We start from the raw sequence: 24,533 nt of genomic DNA, 5'->3' as shown, positions 1-24,533 counted from the left end.
GGGGGGGGGGCAGACTTGCAAGGAAGCCCAATGTACATCCCTTTAAACCTACTTAATGTGTAAAAGTTGTTGAATACAATATCCACTGCCTTCTTCATTGCCTCTGAGTAAAAATATCTCAAGACATGGAAAATATGTCTTCCCAGAAATGCACTGTGTGATCACTTATTTCTGTGCAACCAAAATGTGTTGTTTCCGACATGCTTTTTAAAATGGTGTGCCTTTTCATTTATGCTCGTATCTAAATGCTTCATTTGCCAACTTAGACTGTGGAAGGCAATTTAATTCCCTTCACTACTGCGGAGAGGGAATAATTTGGCTTGATTTTGGCTTGATGTTTCTCTGAAAATACAAGGCATAAATGTCAGACTCTGCACTCTTCAATTCATATTCTTAAATACATGCACGTAGCTCCCAGTAAAGCCAAGACGACTTTTATCTTGGGAAAGTATTTTGGCTAAGAGCCAGTAATATCATCTTTGCTAAAGTAAATCTTGGAACATAATACTGTATCATTTTCGTCCTCTTAATCAGAGAAAATGGCATTCATATTTTCTTATTAATCCTAATAATCTTCTTTTAAAGAATGAATTAGCCACCTTAGCAATGGTCTGGTAGGATAAAAACTGAAAGCTAAATCTGAAAGAAGTTAAGCATTCTTAAAGGACCAAACTCCATATTATGCTATATGTATAATGGACAGCTACATCTTTGTTTTGGGGAGGGAAGAGTCATAGTCAGTACAGTCTATAGGGAGAGGAAGCTCCTTCCTCTCCTCTCCAGCTACAATTGGAATGAAAATACCCCACTGCCACACAGCTATGATGCTTAGGAGTAAAGTTCTTGATAGTGCCAATGGGAACCTTTGCCTTGCAGGGTGGGTGTGGATGGGAGGGGCAAACCTCTCCTCCCTGCATGCTGTGGTCCCAACTACTCCCCCAACCACATCTGAATTTAGTGAAAAGAAAAAAGATGCTGTTGAGCATTCACTGTAATGTGTAGTTTGACCCTAAGCCCCACTAAATCAGCAGTACTTGAAGCACTTAAGGTTCCTTTGATTTTAATGGGATTGAAGAAGCATGCTTAACTTGCTAATGAGCAAGTCTTAAGCCTGTTGGAATTTCCAGACTCTGTGCAGAAATTATAGCATGCCATGCTGAAGTACAGGATCCAGGGTCATTCCTAGCCCATTGGTAGCAAAGGTGTGTGAAGTACAGTGGTGCCTTGGTTTGCAACTGTTTTGGATTACAACCATGTCACACCAGGAAGTACGTGTCCCTTTTTTGGGATTACAACCCATTTTTTATTATTAAAACCATTATTATTTTTTGGAGGCCCCACTGGCGAAAGCGTGCCTTGGGTTACAACCTGTTTTGGTTTACAACCGGACCTCCGGAACAGATTAAGGTTGTAAACCAAGGTACCACTGTATCTGCTAACTGGTTACTGGGCTATGGCCACCGTGTGGGAGGTAGCGGAAGCAGTAAACTAGTACCCAGGGTAGCAGACCTTCACCTTCAGTTCATCATTGACTTTACTAGCTAAAGCCCTGTTAAGGGTAGTGGAAGATGATTTCTAGATCCCCAGCTCCGTTTACCACCATAGTGGATAAGTTGAAATGACTGCCCTTACCATGACAATGTTCATGAGGTTGTGGCAAAACACCCCCTGTTCTACCTGATGAGGAAAATTCCATGCAGGTAGACGTCTCAAGCTGCTAGATCTCAAGCCCTTCTAATGCACTGCTCTATTACCTCCCCACAGACCAAAAATAAAATTTTTAAAAAATCCTCCTTGTACTATGGGTCAACAGCACCAGAGGGAAAAGAAGGATTTTCTTGTTAAAAGTCTCTGGCCATGCCATTTTAACTTCCTCCTTATAAGACTATGGAACCTTCAATGACCAAATATTATCCACACACCCACAATCTTCTTCCCAATTTTACTATGGTCCAAAACCCTGGAAATCACCAAGGAGTTTTCCTTCCCTCAACCTCTTTCTTTCTTCTTCTAGAACACCATCGACAGTCATGCTAACAGGGAAAAACCCAGGTTAGATTTTTCTTTGAAAAGGAAACATGATTACATTATGTAAGACGTAAATAATAAAAAAGAATTTGCAAAATATGCATATTTTCTATGCTGAAAGTCATTCTTTCCCAACCTGGTGCCTTCCATATGTTTGGGACTACTACTCCTAAGAGCACCTGCTGGCTTGCGCTCATGGGAGTTTAAGTCCACAACATTTGGAGGGCACAGTTGCTGCAGGTTCTGCTTCTTTTGGTCATAGTTTGCCACCCTAACAGAGCGAAACAAAAGGCCTGCAACTGGCTTTCCAGGAAATGACTGGCAGAATCCGAGACCAGGGAGAAGAGTCGGTGGAAGAAGATTGGAAGAAATTTAAAGTTTATTTACAGAAACATTGTAAAATTAAGGAATGCTAGAAGGATGTTGGAATGAAGTTACGTGGTTTTAGCAGAAATGTTATAAAAGATTAAGTAAAATTAGATTGTTACGTGGTGAGAATGTAAAGTTACATTATATTAAGATAAATTATTAGGATAAAAACAAAGATGGAAAGGATTTGCTGAAATAGCTAATTGAAATAGAATACAAAAAAGGGAGGTGTGAGGAGGTCAAGGAAACAAGCAAATGAAAGATAAGTTATGGGAGGATTGATTTTTTTTTCTTCTTAATTGTTTTTATATATCTGTGTTTTTGCTCTTTTTTCTTCTTTTCTTTTTTAATTTTGTAACCTTTCAAAACCTTAATAAATATTATTTTTTTAAAAAAACAACAACCGACTTTCCAATGTAGATTATTATATATTTCACAGAATCATAGTATTGTAGAGTTGCAAGGGGCCCTGAGGGTCATCTAGTCCAACCCCCTGCAATGCACGAATCTCAAATAATGCATCTGTGACAGGTGGCCATCTGATGTCTGCTTCAAAACCTTCAAGAAAGCAGAGTCCACCATCTTTTGAGGGAGTTCATTGCCCTTTCTTAGGACCTTTGGATGAGATTTCAGTTTTCTTGGGCTACCTCTGGCAAAACATTCTGGGCTACCTCTGTCGTGTCTAGCAAAGCTCTCCCACTGGATGAGGTGTCTCTCCTGAGCTCTCCACAAGATCAGTATCATAACATCAGATGGATAAAAGGGTTTTAAGAAAGGCACATTCTCCAACATCACCTTTATCCAGCCAACTTTAAGCAAAATTCTGGCCTCTCAGCTTCAAGTCTCTTTCACGGGTCTTAATATGCCTGTAAAAAGCAACATCAGTACTACTGAAAGATGCTTTGAATACTAACAAAAATGACACCTCTGGGCTCCTGTTATGTCCTAATGTACTTGGATTAGCAAATGTTCCAGTACCTTAATTCAGTTCAGAGTTGTATTGCTCAGAGCTTGTTATTTCCTGCAGAAATAGACCCACATACACAAACACTTCTGCACTGAACTACTTCTCACAAAGCTGGCCATTTCTTTCTCTTCTGAAAAAACAAGCAAAGCATCAAATGGAAGTTAAACTATATATGAAAATTCTTAGGTTTCTTTTAAAAATAAAATAGAAGTTTCTACAGTATTTATCACTCTTTGCAAATTTCTTGGCAGTCTCTCTAACTGGAGCATGCAAAATTGGGGTGTGTGTGTACTTAATAATCAACAACTCTGCCTATCTGCCGGAGGCTTCAACAACTGTCCCGACTCTACTCAAGTCTCCCGCCCAGCCATCGGAACTTCATCCTAAGAGACTGATGCCCTCTGGATAGCTGTCTCCAGGCACTTTTGCGCTATAATGTATCTCATCTGTCTGCAGTGCCGTAACCAGTCACTTCAATGCCAGAGGCAGCCTCTCAATTCCACGCACATAAGAGCTGGCACGAGTTAAGAATGGCTTATGAACTGTTGATGAAGCTTGCAAGTTTTCATTGCTGAGGCTTCTCCTCTGAAGCTGCTGTGCAGAAAGACAGCTGGCTATAACCTAATGTTTTAACTCAAGCTTTCTCCTCCTACAACAGCAGTATCAGTGTACTTTAGGCTGTGATCCTATACGTACCAATGTACCCGGGAGTAAACGCCACTGACCTCAACAGGAATTGCATCTGAGTAGACACATATCCATGTATCTATTGGCAGAGGACTATCCCTTGGCCTAATCTGCTGTCCCTACTAAGCCTCAAAGCAGCAATGCAACTTGGAATAGCTTTATTGAACCTATAAATAGAGGTGGCACTGATCAGAATCCTCTGCAATCCATATTTTTGCCAATAAGTAATAATCAGTCATCTACGGTATTTGGTTTCTGGGTACAAGCCTCAATAAGTGGTTTCCCTAAGGGTACATGAATCAATATGCCTTGCATGTAGTAATGTTTTGTTATTTTCAGTGTACAAGATGATCCTGCACTGGTTTGAATAGTGTTTGGTGTTTATGGATGGATGCTCCACTCATGTAATGGAGCACAGGGAAGTATCTACAGTGGAGAGGAGAGGAGAGGGGAAGTCCATTTCACTTGTACAAGGGCAGCTTTAGATACAAGCCTACATTTGTCCTGCTATTGTTACAAATATTATCTCTTAAAAAACAACTTTTCATCTACTATTCTGTATCAAAAGCAAGCGTTACACAAGTTGGCTTCATTCTGACAGCTATTACTTGATGCTCACTTTTTGCACCCTTACCTAGGTTGTGTCCAGTATAGGTGCTAACTATAGCCCCACTCTAGTCACTCAAATGGCAATCGGACGCAAAAATCCTGGAGCATTTATTCATAGTGCGGATAGGAGTAATACCTGCTGGCCTTTATGATTTCCAGTGATCTAGAAGACATGCAAATGAGACTGGCAAAATCTCTGGAAGCAGTAAAATAAAATCAGGGGAGGGAGAGAAACTCCCTCAAGAAGAATATGAGAGGTCTCAACAAATCAGTGGAAAGTCCCTTATTCAAAGCGGCCATCACCACACATCTTTAAGTGGTGAATTCTACGAGTGCATTGCGCATTGCGTGATGAAGTACTTCCTGTTGCCTGTACTGAACCGATTCCCAATCAGCCTCATCGAATGGCTTTCCCATTCTTGTGTTATCAGAGAGGGAGAAATTCTTCCTGCTGCTAATGGAGTATGCTCTGCAAGAGAGAGGAACTGTCAGTCCTCTGAACGTCCCCTAATTAAAGCAATGGGTGCCCAAGCCAGAAACTAGAACTTAAGAAACTCAAAGTGGCTTTCAAGAGGCATCTTTTCATATTCAGCTCCTTCCCTCACGACGATACCAGCTCTCTGCCTTTTCTTATTATCAGAGTCTCACTTTATTCCTGCTCATCGGTCTTGCTCTCTCTTCTGGTCTGATGCGTTGCCATTATTACTTGTTCAGCTGTCTCCCACGTGTAACGCTTCAAGAGCATTAGCTAAGTAGCATATTCTCATTGACTGGCAAAGACATTTACCTCCTGAAGAGGTAAAAAAAAAAGCTACATGGAAATTGATGAAGGACAGAAATGGCACTGGAAAAGCTTGAAAGCCATAGGGGGAGGGTAGGAGAGATAAACCTGCAGATGGGCACAGTGGCATTTATAAAGATGCTCTTACAGCTTAAAGTGCATTTTTTTGCATCAAGGGAGCCATGAGCCTCTCTTTCTGTGAATGGTGAATTGTGGAGGTATACAGGTTCCCATTATGCAGACGTTTCACATATGAGCTGGAAGAAGAGTAGTGACTAGATTAGCAGACTGAACTATGAATCAGAAAGGCCCTGTCTGCATCTTTCTTCTGGCATAATTCATTAGATGGCTTTAGAAAAAATCTGTTTTCCTCAGCTTCCCACACCACCACTACTATTGGGGGTTTGGGATAATGGTATTGCCCAACCATGCAGGACTGGCATGAATTACAAGATAATATGTGCTAAGCATTTTGGCTCCAATCCTATATCCACAAAGCTGGGAGGAAGCCCCACTGAACTCATAGAATAGATATACATCAGACAGCACTTTTTGAGTGTGCTGAAGCACCAGGTGAACACAAATTGTTGCATTTTTTTAGGACCAAAGCTAAATAAAATGGCAAGCAAAAATTATAGAATTGAGGTATAACAAGGGAGTCAAAGGACAGAAGCAGTATTTATTTGCTAATTAAAAACGTTTTCAGTTTTTGCTTTATAAACCTACTGTTTCTGTTTTCTTAAAGGAAGCCAACAGAGCAATCCAAACCTTTGATTCTGCATGTTGGGAGGACATTTGGAGGCAATAGATATGTCCTTCCAAGCCTCTCTATTTGTCCCTCAGGTGTCTCCCACTGTCCCCAGACCACATCCTTCACGAGTCCTGAGCTGTGTTGTTCTTAAGTGTGTTTACCTTACTGGATTGCTTAACTGTGATAATGCATCTTGCTTGCCTGAGTCCATAGAAAGATAGAAACCTCCAATTTATGTGTGGCTAGAATGTAACCTACCAAACAACAGGAAGACCCACATCTCTTGCTCCTTCCATCTTTGCCTAGGCTCCTAGTCATCACCTGCATGAAGTCTCCAGAAGGTTGCCTATAAAGGAATGCTGCCTCTGGACTGAGAAAGGTTCCCCACTCCTGGCTCAAATCTTTTCCTAATCCGTGTAAACTTCGGTGGAAATTCTAAAGGCACATCACTCTTTCTCCACAGATTTCCCTACAGAGAAGAACGATTTGCATGTCACACTGAATATGGAGTAACTGAAGGTTCTATTAGGCACCCTAGGGCTGGCAAGTATCAGGCAGGTGGGCAGATGACCAGCCACACCAAGATGGAAGGCAGGTTGGGACTCCCATGGCAGATAAGCAGTCAAGTAGTCTTGCAGGGGATGAGGATAGCGTGGTGGCTTCCCTCAACACACTGCCCAGACGGAGCAGCAATTACCAATCTGGGGGTTTTACTCACTGGTGTCCCCTGATTTTCAGGCCCAAGAGGATTCTCTAGCTGTGAAGATAGGATCTCAGCTCAACTACCCCCAGTTCCATCCGCAAACAGCAGTCTCACAAGTCTCTGGTGCCTCCAGACCCCATTCTATGCCATACATGCGAACAGGCCTTAGACCAACAAATGAACAGATTTTTACGAAGACGAAGAATAAAGTTTGTGTGACAACTTAAAAGCGGTCAGTCTGGAAACTCTGCTGCTTAATAATACAGACATGTCTATGAGGAAAATGGATACAAAAATCCAATTTTAAATTCTGTCTGCTACATATCCCAGTGACGGAGCTGTTCTTTTCGCTGAAAAAGGTAACAAACTTTCCATCTTATGTAACTAACCCTGTTTCCCCCCGCCCATTCAAGTCAAGATGAATAGAGAATAAAAGAGAACAAAACCTTTTGAACAATAGTGTTCAATCTCTAAAAAGAATATTAAAATGGTAATTCAAAACACAATGTGCTTCTTCTACATTGTATTCCAATTACCCGAAAGTACTAAATTATAACTTCTGTATACATGGGAGGCATATGTAATTAAGTTATTCTCCTGACAGGTTTATTCATCTATAATATCTAAATAAAGGCCAGTTTGTCACTGCTTTATATCATATGGATACAAATGGTGTTATTTAGAACAAGACTAATTTATCTGGATAGCTCCCTCAATATTTTAATGTAGAATTTATGTCTTCTATACAGCAGTAACTCTATGTAGCAGTGATGGAAAACCTCAGAAAGTAAATCTTTTCACAAGCCTTTCTTCTGCCTCACTTCATGACATGGTAAGTATCTCCCTGAAAAATCCCCCTGTGTCTCTTGGGCTTTTATACATTGACATGACCTGCTTGCAAGTTCCTACTGCTCCTCTGCAATAAACACACAGTGACCAGCCCAAAGAACAGGTTCCAAATATAGTATTGAGAAACAATACAGACTTTTCTTGCATCACAAAGGCTCTGAATAGTGGTAATAAAACACAAGCAATCCATGTCTAAATGGATAAATGGCACAAGTATCTCTCGGCATCAAACCAGACTGCTTGTTCACAAATACACAGAATCCTAGAATGGTAGAGTTGGAAGGGACGACAAGGGTAATCTAGTCCAACCCCCTGAAATGCAGGAATCTTTTCTCCAACATAGGGCTCAAACCCTGAGATTAAGAATCTCATGCTCTACTGACTGAGCTATGTTTTGTTCTCCTTTAAACCAGAGGACCTGTTGATGTTTTGAGTGTGCTTGAGATTTTTAAAAACAAAATGCTTTACTTTTGCTTGATTAAATGTAGGGATTTGGGCACCAATGCTATACTCCATTTAAAATTAAGTTCAGTTCACATTTAAAGGTGACTCTGTCAGATTTGCACTTTCCAAAATAATATGCAAACTGAAGACAGAGCTATCCATTTAAATCCACACTTAACCAAATTTTGTTATGCAGTTCCTCCAGTATTTACAAAAATGCATATATTAGGGGAAATAACTTTCAGGCACGGAGTAGAGTTATTCCACCTGACATCCTTAAGATGAAAAATATTAACATCATTCTTGATTTCTCCCTCAGATTACATGCAAGTCATCACATTAGCCGGCATGAGATTTTGTAGGTTCTGAAGACAGCCTAGGGCACCCAAAAAGGTTACGATTTGAGCAAACTGTTTCATTTATACACCTGAGCCCAATCTAAATTTCTGAAAAATGATTATGCTAACCAGAGTTAAGTCTGGTTCACACATGCACACTTGTCACCTGATGACCCTACTATCAAGTGGTGACTTGCATGTGGGAATAAGCCCAGGACTGAACCACCTCACATCACTTCTGTTTCAATTACTGTATTTTTCGCCCCATAGGACGCACTCCCCCCCCAAAAAAAAATGAAAGGGAAATGTGTGCGCGTCCTATGGGGCGAATGCAGGCTTTCGCTGAAGCCTGGAGAGTGAGAGGCGTCGGTGCGCACCGACCCCTCTCGCTCTCCAGGCTTCAGGAAGCTATCCGCAAGCCTTGCAAGCCCGGCGGGAGTTCCCGCTGGCTCACAAGGCTTGCGGGCAGCAGCCTGCTGCCCGAAGCAGGGGGAGCCCTCCAGAGGGCGCCCCCTGCTTCAGGCGGGTGTCCACAAGCCCAAAACATGGAGGGCGCCCCGTGCTTCGGGCAGGTGTGCGCAAGGCTTGGGGCTGCAGCCATGGCTGGGGGGGGGGAATAATTATTTTTATTCATTCCCCCCCCCCAAAAAAAACCCGAGGTGCGTCCTATGGGCCGGTGCACCCTATAGGACGAAATATACGGTAAGTTTTTTCTGCAGTGACTATGAGTCTTCAAATGACAAAACATACATGGGTGTATAAACTTCTTAGTTGGGTTCAAATGGAGTCTCTCCTCAGCCCCCCCCCCGCCAAACCACAAACACAACCCTTTCCGCCATAACTGCTGTCTTTTACTCTTTGCAGCAGTGCTGACAGGAATCCCGATCAAAGAGGTACACAGTGTTACATGTCACAACATCTCAGGCACTTAATAAGGCACACAAAATCTTTTCTGTTTGCGCATAAAATAATCTGTAAAGTCAACCACTTATCATGGTTAAAAAGAGGAAAGCCAGCTTCAAGAATCTCCTTAGAAACATCATCATCATCATCATCTTGCCCATTTTCCAACTAAAATATGCCAGGAACAGAAGGCCTCTCTATCTGGCCCCCAGGACTATTCCCAGGCCCCCCAGGTGGGGGGAGGCCAAGCCAAGCCAAGCGCCATGGGCTCATTCACCTGGTCATCTTTCAATCCCTTAACAATGCCCTTCCGCTGTCTGCATAGGACAAAAAAAGTCTGCACAAAAGGAGTGGACATGAATCTGACCCAAAAACCCAGCAAAAATGAAAATCCCCCCAAGAGAACATTTTGGTCTCCTAGGATACTCAGCTGCTGATCTCAGGGTAACAATACTTCTTTCACATGAGATCGTAAAACTACCATTCTTCAGAAATATTTTTTTCCATGCATTTAGTTCTTAATCAGGGGCATGGGTTCATCATAATTTTTTATTCTGTGCTGGGTGTTAAATGAGCATAGCATGGTTGGTAGAAATATTTATCACCACCATTACTCTTAATTAGATTTATATAGCTGCCCCTTAATAAACATGTCCTTGGTGGCTTACAAGAAAGTATTAAAAACACAGCATACAATAATTTTCTTTTTTTAGGCCAGCAAAAGAAAAGAAACTTCCTTGCATACAGGGAACATTCAATACTTTACAAACCAGAATTAAAACACAATTTAGAAGCATGGGTGAATTTTTAAAAGTCCAACTGTTGCTGAAAGGATCATGGAGAAGGTCCATGGAGACATGGACCATGAAGGTCCATCCACATCTGGAGAGGATGTTCCATGGCTGAGGTGCCAGTACTGAGAAGCCCTCTCTTTGGCAGCCACCCGCCTCACTTCATGTGGAGAGCAGGACCTCCAAGAAGGATCTTAGAATTCAGGAAGGCATACTGCATTACAATTGTTGCTCTTTTGAATGGGTCGCCATTCTTATATCATATACTTCGGATCTTTGCATGAAAACATCAGAGATAATATGGACTTTTAGCATTTCCTAGCCATCTACCCTCACTGTTTTTATTTTCCTCTTTGTGCCCCTGTGCTTTGTGCCCCCTCCCAAGCTGAGAATAACACTTCATGCTTCTGACGGTTGTAGTCTTATGAAAGCTTATGCCACAATAAATTTGTTGGTCTTTAAGGTGCAATAGTATGCTTTGTTTTTCTGCTGCAACAGATGAAAATACAGCTACCCAACTTGGAATCAGCTTAGCACTGAATTTACTGCTGGAGTACATATTCCTGTTTGAAGACACTAACTGTGAATGCACCCTAGGTTTCCTGACAAGCATGCTAGAGGCGTAACATGCTTTTATTTTATTTTATTTTTATTGCTTTGTATAGTTTTACAATCTGGTTTATTCTTCTGTTAACTCATTTTGTTTAAGGAGTTTCTCATGTAACCAGAGCTCTGAATCTGTAAAAGTATTTCATTAGCCAAATGGTAAGTCCGTTCACACAAACAGACTGATACAAGACCAAGAGAACCTTATTCTACAGGAGGGATCTGAAACTGATAAACGAAAAACACTTCTTTTTTTCTTTATATTTCTGCCAATAAAAAAATGACAGAAGCTGAATTTACTTAATGCTTAGTTTGGACAAGCTCATACAAAACTGATATATAAAGTATTATTTGGTCAGATGAAGCCTGTGAGGCTATGGCAAATTTACTAGGAATTTCAGAAGCAGGTCCCACTGAAAACATGTTTAGCACTGGGTTCATAACTGATGGCATCATGTTACAGATATATCATCTAGTTCTTATTTCCAAAACACTTTAACATGACAACACGAAATGGAACATGTAGAGAAAGAGGTCTGGATATGCAGACAGCAGCTGGCTTACAGTATTTCCAAGTGCCTCTAACTCAGTTCTGTGGGTCAAAGTCAATAGGTTACAATCAGGAACATACCAGGGTAAAAAGAAGGTAAAACATTATCTTCTCCCCAAACACTGGCATCTCCAGCAATAAGAATTTCTCCCATTTTAGAGAATGCTTCCATTCACTCCTATGAGATGGGAGAAAATGAGGCACCACTGCACGAGGTGGTGGTGTTATAATAGTGTAGAAACCCACCTAGTATTCCTGGAAAATGGTAGCCAAGTTTCCACTGAAAAGGCTCCAATATGGTGCTGGTAGCAGCAGCCTCTTCCTAGGTAGCCTGCAATTTCTACACTGTCAAATTCTACCGTAATTTTGATCCTGTTTTGCTAGTCTGTTTGGTGGTTTCAGTCTAGACTGCATATCAGAATTATGAACACACTTCAGAATAACAACCAATTAATAATTCCCACACATAATCCAACCGATACTAATGCATGACGAGGTTTTCAAGCTGAAGGGAAGACTCCTTGCAAATGAAGCTGCTTGGTTGTTGATTAAGATGTTTCCCTAAACCCTGCACTTAATAACAACTTGTGATCACTTGCTTGGATAACATGTGATAACATGCTTGCTTGGCAAACTCTAGTCCAGAATAAAAAGCACTGAGCTTGTTTTGTACTCTGCAGGGTAAGACACAGCCCAGAAGAAAGCTTTCCGGACCTGGCCCATTGTGGATTCCCATTCAGTCCTAGACTAGAGCTGTAAATTTTGCTCAGACATATTTACTCTCCAAAACCACTCAGTAGTTTGATGGCTTCACAATGTGTCCTCAGTTGCTCTGACTTTTTTGTTGGCATCCATCTGTCTTAAGAGACAACTGAGTGCACCTCCTGGGGTGAAGCCAAATCGCTGAAGAATCACAGCAACCGCTGTGGCTGCAGAGACCAGTAACTTGTAACTGCTGTCTCCCGCATTGTTTTTGCTGTGTTAGCAGCACCAAAGTGACCTCTCTGGGGCACAAGCCTGGGCAGGGTGTATGGAGGTCCTGGGCTGCCCAGATGGCAACCCACAAACCCCTGCCTCGCTGATACAATCCAAAGGAGAGTAATGCGTTTGGCACCAGCTTGCTGTCAGGAGTTGTTGAAAGGTGGCATACAAGATGCCATCCAACTGCCTTAGGGACTCCACTTCAGATCTGTGTAGGGTTTACTCCTTAGCATTTTCTTCTTCCAAAGATGTCCTGCAAGTCAGCAGGTACAGATTCGTCCACGGGGTTTACTCCCGAAGCCTTTTTCACAAATCAGTATAGCTGCAAGGCAGCAGAGGCTTAGGTCCTTTTCTCTTCTTCCCAGGTTGATGAGCCCCATCTGCCCCCACTTCCCTCTACAGCTCATGCAGAAACTGCCTTCTTGATCGTTGGACCCACTATTGGTCTCAAATCTGCCAGAGCCTGTCTTTGCATGCAGGAGAAGTCCCTAACATTCCAAGTATTTGAGAGCTATCAGCTACCCTCACCTGGTTTAGCCAGCCGTTCCCGAGGTGTGGCTTCTGTTACATGCTGACAGCTTCTAGGAGCCACAGGTGGGAGCTGAGTACAGGATGGAGACCAAAGGTGGACAAACTACCCCAGAAGAAGCACAACATGTCCCCCACCAGAGGTACTACCCCTCTCCTAACACCCCATACACATAGTTGCTCTGACTACTGAGACACAAACTAATTTTAATATACATTGAATCCAACTATGGCAGTCAATGAGGTATGAGATCAGGAAAGAAATGCAATATCTAAATAGACACAGTAAAGTTGTCACTGTAGATTAAATTACTAATCAACAAGCAAGATATATCTGAAAGTACTCTTTCTATTGTTTTAGATTAGCTGTCCTCTTTAAATAAGCTGTCATGCCTTTTCTCCCTGTTGTTCTTATAAGCCTGCAAGTTCCCATTGTATGCCTACCATGTTTTTCTGAGGTCTTTTGAAAGGCTCAGAATACCACTTGCTGCTAAACAGGAGAGGGAAGGAGGAAAATTTGCATGGAGAAGTAGGCAAACTGCATGAGAGGCACTTAACAATCCCCTCTGGCTGCGGTTCCTTGGCATGCATTTCTTGCATCATACAGCAAAGTAGCTGGGGGAGGAAAAGGGTTGCAGAGAAAAGCAGTGAGGAAGGGAAGAGTTAAACACCCCTCTCCTGTCAGTGCTACCCAGCAAATGTCACCCTTTCCCTGCTATTTTGCAATTGTTCGGAAGAGACCGTGGTTCCACAGCAGAACATCTCTTTCAGCTGAAATGTGAACCCGAGAAATAGTTTGCAATTTCATTTGAACTATAAATGCTTTCCAGCATGTCTATGATCAAGAAAAAGCAGGTGCAGGGTAACGGAAGCCCATTCTATGACAGTAAGCTGGGGCTACTTGTCCATTAAGATGATCAATGCTGCCTTTGCATTACTGGCATCATCTGTCAGCAAAGCTCATGATTCCCTTACTTCCCATCTTCCCTAGTATTTCATTATTATGAGACCTATTTCATTACTTTTATTTCCCATACGCCATTACTAATACACCATTGCAGAATGTCTCCTCTTTTTTGCTTCTGTTTCCATGCATTTGCAGGGGGTGGAAAGAGATGTCTGAAGTGTTATAATGGGTTTTTATGATTCTTTCCACCCTGGAAAATTTGTCAAGCCCAAGACAAATGTTTAGTGAAATGAACGCCTTCATTCCACACACACACAGACACACCCCACCATATAAACATGCTCCTTGAACTGTTCATTGGGTAGGCAAAGAACCCCCTTTCCTACAAAGAGCAGCTTCCATTGAGGAGGGGAAATTTGTAAGTGGTTTCAGAGCAACTGATGTTGCTGAAGTAGGTGTGGACTTAATCAGCCCTTTGGATGGGAAACCACTGGATGAACTATGTAAGAACAGCATACAAAATCAATTATAAGGAAAAAAATCATGAAGAAGAAAGGCTTTCAAAAAAATCTGGGTAAGGATCATAGCTGAAAGGGCACAGGCTTTGCATTCAGAAATTCCCAGGCTCGGCCAGCAAAAGATTCACAATTAATGTAGCTGGGAAAGGCTTCTGCCACAGAGTTAGTGCCAGTCAGTCAGAGCAGACAATACTGGGTTAGATGGACTCATAATCTGACTGCATCCAGCAGAGTTTTTTACACCTCAGTCCATCTGGTCAGCCGGGGGAGGGGGGGTTTACTGGAACTGAGCATTCAGGTTTTTTAAAAAAGATCTGCCCCAAGGTAACTCCAGTTATCTGTGGCACCTTAAAAATTAACTAACCCATTTATTATGGGATAAATTTTCATGGATAACAGCAGTCCACAAATGCTTATACCAGAATAAATTGGTTACATTTTAAGGTGCCACAAGACTCTTGGTCGTTTTTGTTACAAGAGCCAACCCTCCGTTCTGTAACTTGTATAAAGTATCTGCATTTTAAAATGCCCATGATTACTCTTACTTTGCATAATTTAGTCTTCTTCCATTAGGCAAAAGGAGGAGTAATAACCTATGCAGAACACTGACTCTACTTGAAGATGGGAAAAGCCAGAGCTTTTTTATCCAGTCAGAATCCACCAGAACTCAGTTCTGGCACCTCATAGGTGGGTGCAATTGCCATTATAAGAGCACAAGGGAGGTGTCTATGGTGAGTTCTGGTGCCTCTTTTTCTAGAAAAGTAGCACAGGGAAAAACTTAGTCCCTCCTTTGGCAGCCAAAATTCTTGAAGAGGTTGGCATATATATACAGAACATATAATAGCTGAGATACTTAGGAAACGGAATTCTGCTACCAAGGCTACATTTTGCAGCTTTCCTGCAGTTTTGCTGTTCAGTTGTTCCTTGGAGACCAGCTGCCTCCTGCTCACAGAATTGGTGGCAGAGAAACATCTCTCATGTGTGCTCAAAACAGTCGGGGGACACTTCTCTCCCCCCCCCCCACTCCAATCCAGCATGAAAAAAGAGGGCCGTCTGGCTGAAAAGCACAGGGTGAGCCAGAAAGCAACCTGAAGCTGTTACATCCTTTCAGCTGCTTTAGGAACACCAGTTCTTTAAAAGCAGGACAGCTTTGAAACAAGGGAAAGGTCACACCAGGCCCAGGAAGGTTGCGCTCTCTCCCTTCTCAGGAAGAATATCACAGCAAGGGAGGAAATGAGCCTTTGGCAGGATAAGAAACAGATGCAGGGATTTTGCTTTCTAATCTGCCCCCTGCTCCACTAGAAAGAACTCTTCCCCAATTGTCAGCTGCCCTAGAGGAGAAGGTTGTACTGGTCTCAGTTACTGGCCAAAGAATGAAGGGCAGCTAGGGATGCTGAATTCATACCTAGCAAGGGCACAGGCCTGACCCCTACTGGATGTTAAGGACCATTAATTCCTTTCCTCTTCTGTTCAGATATCCCTTCTTTTTCTACCTTTTCCTTTTCCTTCCCTTCTGTCTTCCTTTTCTATAGTTGGGAAGCCCAAGGGTAAGGCCTGTGGCTTATTTTCATTTAAGTACCAGTTAACACAAGAAATAAATAACAGCAGCACAGATGCTGTGTCCTTTTGAATGATCCCTACAGAAGATGCCAATTTTGTTTGCTTAAGTAAATATGAGTGCAGGTGAATGCAGATTCACCAAAACACTCATTTCTTTAGGAAAATAAGAACTTTCCTCTCCTTTTCAGGACACATGAAGGATACCACATAGTTACACCTAGGTAACTAATCACCTAGTTACAAGCAGGTCACCATGCTGGGTTTGTATGTCTGTCTCATTGCCCCTTTTTGTTTACTAGTTGTGCCCGCACGAACTTAACAGGAGCTTGACCAGAAGGAACTCTGTAGGGTAATCTCTTCCTTGTGGAAATAAGTGGCAGGAAAAAACTTCACCTGCTAAATTTCTGAGAGGCTGACTTCTGCAAAAAGATAGAAGAGCAGGCTTATTAAAAGCAAAGGTTATTTCAGTGCAGAAGGAACTCTTATAGCTCTGAGCTGAAGAGTGAGGCTAAATGCAAAACCAACTTCATCCTCCAGATGTGCAAGCAATGCACAAAACAAAGCTTCCTAAATTTGGATGGGAACAGTGTGGTCCTACCTGTGATCTGAGGTTGCCATCATCCCTGAACATTGGCCATGCTAAGCTGAGGATGGTGGAAGTTAAAACACCTGGTAGGTCACTTTCTTGGGCTCCATGATCACTGCAGATGGTGACGGCAGTCACGAAATTAAAAGACACCTGCTTCTTGGGAGAAAAGCAATGACAAACCTAGATAGCATCTTAAAAAGCAGAGACATCACCTTGCCAACAAAGGTCCGTATAGTAAAAGCTATGGTTTCTCCAGTAGTAATGTATAGAAGTGAGAGCTGGACCATAAAGAAGGCTGACTGCCGAAGAATTGATGCTTTTGAATTATAGTGTTGGAGGAGACTCTTGAGAGTCTGCAAGAAGATCAAACCTATCCATTCTTAAGGAAATCAGCCCTGAGTGCTCACTGGAAGGACAGATTGTGAAGCTGAGGCTCCAATACTTTGGCCACCTCATGAGAAGAGAAGACTCCCTGGAAAAGACCCTGATGTTGGGAAAGATGGAGGGCACAAGGAGAAGGGGACAACAGAGGATGAGATGGTTGGACAGTGTTCTCGAAGCTACCAGCATGAGTTTGACCAAACTGCGGGAGGCAGTGGAAGACAGGAGTGCCTGGCACGCTCTGGTCCATGGGGTCATGAAGAGTCGAACACGACTAAACCACTAAACAACCAAAGGTCACAGGTTTCCTACCTCTGTCCTAAACAAAGCAGGCAGGTCCACGTTCTGATGTACAGCATATCCACCCGGATGTAGCAACAGAGCTGAACAACTATCACAAAATGAATACATGGTCTTATGTCCTTAGATAATCTGACTAAAGTATCCTGTCCCCTTCTTCCCACTGCAGCAGCCTGCATGCCTCTGTGGGGGTGGGGTGTCCTCCTGAACAATGTAGGATGGGGTACGGGGTCAGGGAGGAAAAGATGGAAATCTTATTTCCATGAACTTCCTTTAAACTTATTTTAGGATCTATGCCACTATACAAACACCACTATCCCATTCAACCAAAAGCCCAGAGAACAGAGGAAGGGGATGCAGCTTCCACAGCTAACTTCTACCTTATTTTCTTTCTGGTAAAGATCCAGTTAATATGTAACTATTGTGGTAGGATTGTCTGGTGACTTGATCTCACAGCAAACCAAATAATGTCTGAATGAAACAACTACACAGGATCTCAGGGAACTCATTAGAACTGCTTGTGCCAACATCCGCTGGCTTTTACGGGAAAAGAATGTCAATGTGTGTTATACCTATGTAATCCTGGTGAGGTTATGTGATTCTGTCATTTGGTTATTTCTGGTACAGGGAAGGGAGACCCATACAAAATGAGTAATAATGTGTGTTTCAGGAGCACATGGACAACCACAACAGCAGTTGCAGTAAAATGGCATCAGTAAGACATGGCAGGAACACATTGAAGAAGCAAAGTGGAAAGATGAGAAACATGGTTCCCACAAGACTAGTTTATCAGTTTGGGGAAGTAGAGGCCGCACACAAAAAGATCAGCACTTAAACCTTGAAAAGAGCATCTATGCAGTGGCACAATTCAGATGAATTAATTAGGCTTGGAAATCTGAACTGTAGTCAAACGAAGTAACTTTCAATCTAAGGAAAAGTCTGTGGAATTGTGCAGGCTGAAGATCCTGGCTTGCCAAAGAAAATCTTCACCTGAAAAAAGCAAACAACACTGCTTTCCACTCCTAGCTTTCATTTTATATTTTTGTGCATGTTCTACTGGTTCCCATCACTCTGCCTGTTTCGTATGGTGTCATTTCACCTCTTTGCTTTGAGAACACTGTTATTTTGTGATACAAAGACATCACTTTAATGTTCTACACTTTATTTTGGAAACTAGATTTGTTTGCTAGCTTTCTAAAGTGAATCTTACAGAGTTCCCTCCCCCCCCACGTGGTAATATGTACCTGTCAAGTAAGCTGGTATTTGGCAGTAGCACATTAACCTACTAATCTTTCTTTGCATAAAACTCAAACAGTCATCTCAGGGAATGCAAAAGGGGCAGGAGTTAAGGATGGAAGAACAGTGATTTACTCCCCAACACCACCAACATGTCTGGTATTGGAGCATGAAGAACCCAACAAGCGAACAGAGAACAAACAAAGATGAAATTTACATTGTGGCTTTTGCGTCATGTGCCTCTCTGAGAAATTTGCTAATCAATATTGGCAGAATCTAGTGAAGGTACTCTAAATTGAAATTGCTATAAGATGATGTTTAAATATAAATGAAGAAGGAAACTCCCAGCACAAAACTGCCTTAAGACTGCGATCCCCAGCACACTTGCCAGGGAATAAGCCCCACTGGAAAGTGGTCTGCGCTTATGGTACAAACAGGACCACATAGCACGAGGTGCTCAGAGTCGGCTTACAAAGTGGCAACTGCCTTCATCTCACAGGGAAGACAATGGGTTTGGAAGACACCAAGTACCTCTCATGAATCTCTCATCAATCTGGCACTAGCAGTTGCACGTAATTTCCACTGGCAATCATTTCAGAGCAATCATCCATGCTTTTCAGATGAGAAAGGGAGAAGAAACAGCTTGAACGCTTTGAGGAAGGTAAAATACCTAGTCTGGAGGAGGAACTAAACAGAAATATCCTTAAGAAAAATATTAGTTTAGAAGCACAATCCCAGCTATAAGCTTATGTATTTTCTAAGTGTTCCTGTTTAGATTTCTATTATTCCGGGGGGGGGGGTATTTTTTTACATTTTTAAAATGAGTATTGTGACATTTACACAACACATGGAAAGACAGGATAAAGCAGCCAAGTGACATGGCTCTAATATTGTTTTTTAAAATATAATATTTTCTTTGATTCTAATGCATTCACAGCAACAATCCTTTTTCTTGGTAACCAGCTTCACAGCACAGGCAGCAGATTTGATTTAGGATTTGTATTGTATTTAGGAACACTAAGAAGCAGACAAAAAGCAAGGTGACTACCTAAATGGGTTACAGATACCTGAGCACCTCTGCATTCTCTGCTTCTCACACCATTCTCTTAAGCAAGAGAGGTGACAAAAGGGGGGGGGAGAGAGAAAGGTATGGGTTGCATTCATTAGCTGGGGTGATGGGCCTGACCTCAGCAGACAGAAACAAAAGAGACAATTCCACCTCCTGATTTTGGGGCTGAGTCTTTGCTCCTACTTTCAAGAAAAAATATTCCCCTCCTTGTGTGACAACTAAAATAAAAACACATTCTGAGACCAGGGCTGCAAGGTCTTTGTTCCCAGAAGCATGAAATGAACTGGCACCCCCTATCGCCACCAGTTCCGGATACATGAACTGTTGACTCCTCACTGCCCACACAAGGTCAGTGCTCTCATTCCCGGATTCGCTGGACGCCTCCCTATTTTCATGACCTGAACCGTGCACCGAAGAGATCAGATGCATTGCATGGATATATGCACAGCAGTCCTACATGTGTGTCTGCACCAGGAAGGAAATGCACGCGTGATAATATCTATGTATGGGAAACACATAAGCACAAGGATGGAGAATTTGTGCAAGAGTAGAGAAAGAGTGCTTGTATGTGCATGAGGTTATACAGCCAGTGTTTTTCATAGCACATTTGGAACCAGACAGCATTCAGTTTCTGAAATAACTGGTACTGGGGCTTGAGAGTCCCTGTCTCCCCCCCCCCCCCCGCCCTGCCTGCCTGAAATTCACATCCTCCAAGTTAGGAAACTATCCTAATTCAAGTCCCATTAAACTCAGAGGAATTTATTCTGAGTAAACATGCTTACCAGCAGGTGAGAACTACATTACACTTCTCTGATTTGATGAAAAGCCTCTTGTAGATTAACAGAGCAATCCTACAAATATCTCTATTCCATGTAAGGCATACTGAATTTAATGAGACTTGCTCCTGGGGTCTGCAGCCTAAGGCACTCCGTTATTTAAAAGCACAGTCTAGAGTAGCTCATGACTCTGAAACGAAAGGAAACCTGGAACCTTAAAAAAAAAGTCCCTGCTCACCCACAAAACTGGCTGGTTCGTCTTCCAGAAGTCTCTCATACTTGCCTGCCTCACTGGGCGCTACTATGGTTAACCTGACCCTTTTCCTTAGAACTGGGCAGGAGACAAACACAAACTCACTAAAATAAAAGAAGCGCGAAGGAAGCAAAGCGACGGTGGGAGCGTGTGCGCGCGGGGGGGGGGGTCGGGGAGAGGCGCACGCTCCTCGCCACGACGCCTTCGATCCTATGCATGTTTCTTTAGAAACAAGTCCCACCAAATTCATTCGGACCAAGCACGCGCGCAACATGGGACTGAGTGAGGGGGGGGAGAGGGAGAAAGAGAGAGAATGTATGTGCACGAAGGTTTTTTAAATGAGCGACTGACAGCGAGGCAAAGATGGGGCTGGCGATGGAGCTTGGAGAGCAAGGGAGGGGAAGGTACACGAGGCGCGCACGGGGAGAGAGAGAGAGAGACGGCGGGTATTGTGAAGGAGCCCATGTGGCGAGGGTGCAAGGATGCTGAGCGCCGCGGCGCCGCTCCGCCCGCCGGCGGGGGCGTCGTCGTCGTCCCGGGCGCTTACCTGAGCAGTTGCTGCCCGCCTTCCCTTTGCCGGTGGCGCAATCCGCGGCCGGCGCGGCCGGCGAGAGCGGGTTGGACGTCCGCGCCGGGGCCAGAGCGCACAGGGCCACCGCGAGCGCCAGGATGGCGGCGGCGCTGCAGCAGCCGGGCGAGGCCCGGGGCCGGGCGGGGGCCGCCATGGCGAGGGCTGGCGAGAGGCCGGGGAGGGGGCCCGCTGCCGCCGCCGCAGGGCCCAGCTGGGGATCAGCGGGCGCCGCCCGGAGGAGCGCGGACCCGCCGGCCTTGCTGCTGCCAACCAGCCCTCCGCATCCCGGGCCGCCTCTGGGCTCTTCGGAACCGCGGCTGCTGCTGCTGCTCGACCCTCCTCCTTTTCCCCGGCGCCTTGCCTCTTCCCGGAGCCCCTTTGTGCGCTTCGGTGGCGGCGGCTGCTGCTGCTCGCTGCTGCCGTCGCGAGCGATGCTGCCGCTGCTACTGCTCCGGCTACAACAAAGGGATGGGAGGGGGTGGGAGATGGAGGGGAGGGGAGGGGGAGAGTCAGGGAGTGGGGGCCACGTGACGCTGCTGCTGCTGCCGCCGCCAGCCTCCTCCCCCGGGACCGGGGCAGGATAGGGGGTCCGGCGCCGGGCTGCCACGCCCCCCTCTTCCGGACCGCCGGCCACCACGCCGACACCCCGGTGGAGTCGGGGCGCGTTCCTCCGCCTGCGCGCCCGCCTTGGGAGAACGATCTCTCCCCACCCGCCGCCGCTCAATCCATCGACGGTAATCGGGAGCGCGGCTCTCCCACCTCGTCTTTACGCACACTTGGGGAGAGAGCAGGAGTTTCCCCTCGAGAAAGCAAGCAGGCCGGCCACGGGTGCGCTGGGAGAGAAGGGGAGCGATGGCTTGCCACAGACTCCCCCCCCCCCCCGTGGTTGGGTGGGTGGGTGTCTGTCCCCCGCTGCTCTCATTTACTTGGGAGTAAAGAAACGCCCAAGGCAGAAGGCTGATCGGAATTGATGCTTTTGAATTATGATGCTGGAGGAGACTCTTGAGAGTCCCATGGACTGCAAGAAGATCAAATCTCTCCATTCTGAAGGAAATCAGCCCTGAGTGCTCACTGGAAGGACAGATTGTGAAGCTGAGGCTCCAGTACTTTGGCCACCTCATGAGAAGAGAAGACTCCCTGGAGAAGACCCTGATGTTGGGAAAGATGGAGGGCACAAGGAGAAGGGGACAACAGAGGATGAGATGGTTGGACAGTGTTCTTGAAGCTACCAACATGAGCTTGACTAAACTGCGGGAGGCAGTGGAAGACAAGAGTGCCTGGCGTGCTCTGGTCCATGGGGTCATGAAAGGTCTGACACAACTAAACAACTAAACAACAACAACAAAGAAACACCACTTAGCACTGGATGAGGAGCAAAGCCCATTGCCCTCAGTAGGAAGCCTATCCTGGAGAACTCCCTGCCGCGTGCTATTTCCATATAAGTAGGTTCAGGATTCAGGTGTGAGTGCTCTGTAACTTCTTTCTCCTGAAGTTTGGCAGAGGCAAAAAGGTCAGGGCAAAGAAGCAGAGATGCACCTAGGCTCCCTTGCACCCTTGGCAAGGAGTTGAAGCGGCACAGCACCCTCACTCTTTATCTGTGTCCCTCCCCACCACCGGAAACTAAGAGAGAGAGCCTTTTGCACTCCACCTGTGAACACATCTAATTGTGCATGGGTGGGCTCTAGCCATTCCAAGCTAGTGTAGAGAGATGCATTTTTGTGACCCCCTAGTCAACCCTGGGTACACCCCTGCAAACGAGTTGCTTGCCTGGGGGTACTGCTTTGGTAGCCTCTGCTTGGCTCAAGTGAAAGGGCACACAGCTGTACTGTGGAGTTACCATTAGCACAATCAGATGGTCTGAAGCAAGGCTCAGCAATCTTTTTCAGCCATGGGCCAGTCCACTGTCCCTCGGACCATGTGGTGAGCCAGACTATTTTGGGGGGGGTGAACACATTCCTATGCCCCACAAATAACCCAGAGATGCATTTTAAATAAAAGCACACATTGTACTCATGTAAAAACACCAGGCAGGCCCCACAAATAACCCAGAGATGCATTTTAAATAAAAGGACACATTCTACTCATGTAAAAACACGCTGATTCCCAGGCCATCTGCGGGCCAGATTGAGAAGGCAATTGGGCCACATCTGGCCCCCGGGCCTTAGGTTGCCTACCCCTGGTCTGAACCATCTACCCTGGCCTTAAATAACCAATACAGAATTAAGCCTGTTGCTTTCAGATGGGTTAAGGCTGTTTTGTTTTGTCTGTTGAGTTCAGTGCTGGTTTGTGGCCTATAGACTTGATTTTCGTATGCAGCAGAATATGATTCCGGTTGGTAAGATGCTGGTGGTGAAGGAGAAGAGACACAGAATGTAGAAGCATTCGGTTTCAGACAGAGGCAAGGTTTTCTGGAGAGAGTGAGGTAGGTCACCAGATGTCATTTGTGGCTGAGCTGGGATTTGCACCAAGACCTCCTTGATCCAAGTTCAGCTCCCCAGCTATTGTGCCCCAGCACTGCTGCGTGGTTTATTAGAGGAGGCACAAAACAGATACCGGTCTTTCTTCATTCAGCCAAGAGGTAAATGCACAGACACGCCACATCTTGCCTCATTATCCCAATCAATAGAGCATAAGTGACTGAGTGTCTTTCCAATTGTCAGGGAGAGATGGGTGTTGTTGGAGAAAAAAATGTCAGTTCTCTTCCCTGTTGTAGGACTCCCACCTTTGAGCTTCTTTAAACAAACCAAGTGCCTTCCAGTTTCTGTCGGGTGAGCCCTGTACTGTACCTGGGTTACATCTGTGCTTTGCCACCAGCCAAACATTTTACACTGGGGAAGGCTCAAACCTTGTCCAATTGCTACTGCAGAATAACTCCTTTTACTGCTACAGTTAAAAAAACACACAGCCTAGTCCCTAGGCATGTTTCCCTGGAAGTTAGCAAGCTCTTCTTTCAAGGTAAACATCTGTTGAATTGTCACCTAAAGAGAGGTTGGGGTAAACAAGTCTACTTTGAGGCTCCTTGCATTGAATTAGAAATACAAAGTTAAACCAGCTGCCAACTTAAATACCCAAGCTTTCCAACTTTTCTGGGGGGGGAAATAGCCCTGAGTGTTTAAAAACTTTGTAAATATTTTTATTATTAATGAGAAGAGAGACATTTCTGTGCCTTAGAGTTAGTCCTTGCCAGAAGCCCCAAGTGGGACCCACGAACTAGTGAGAGAGAGAAGTGCTGTTGAACTGATTGGAAACGATATCCTGTGCTTGATCAGCATATAAGTGACAAGAAAGCTTCTCTCTCCTGATCCTTTTCAATATGCCTTTGCATGGACAGAAAAGCAAAGGGAAGGCAAACAGGCATGGCACTTCTTAGCTCCCCCTTCCTCTTTTCAAATATTTGTTCCATGGGCTGTGCAAATCTTGCAAAAGGGGAAGGGAACAGAGTTAGCACTTTTTCCATTCTGGGGCTTTTCCTCCCTTCCAACCGGGGA

General features: G+C 44.4%; 1 protein-coding gene across 2 annotated transcripts in view; it reads right to left on the bottom strand.

Moving 5' to 3' along the window:
• Positions 1–24,533, bottom strand: part of TMEFF1 (transmembrane protein with EGF like and two follistatin like domains 1) — a gene marked incomplete at its 5' end in the record, with an annotated part of 73,767 nt that overhangs the window by 45,704 nt on the left and 3,530 nt on the right. Inside the window, one exon of one of the 2 annotated variants that reach the window (XM_083749721.1) lies at positions 21,022–21,199. The exons of the other annotated variant lie outside the window; for it this stretch is intronic. Coding sequence (XP_083605847.1) covers positions 21,022–21,199 — 178 coding nt within the window. Of the gene's footprint in view, positions 1–21,021; positions 21,200–24,533 lie in introns of those variants that run through there. 2 annotated transcript variants of the gene reach the window in all.

The sequence above is a fragment of the Podarcis gaigeae genome (assembly GCF_964106915.1).
Source record: "Podarcis gaigeae genome assembly, chromosome: 7".
Lineage (NCBI taxonomy): Eukaryota > Metazoa > Chordata > Lepidosauria > Squamata > Lacertidae > Podarcis > Podarcis gaigeae.
Note: the sequence above shows the minus strand (reverse complement) of the source record. Positions and strands in the feature narration are given on the sequence as shown.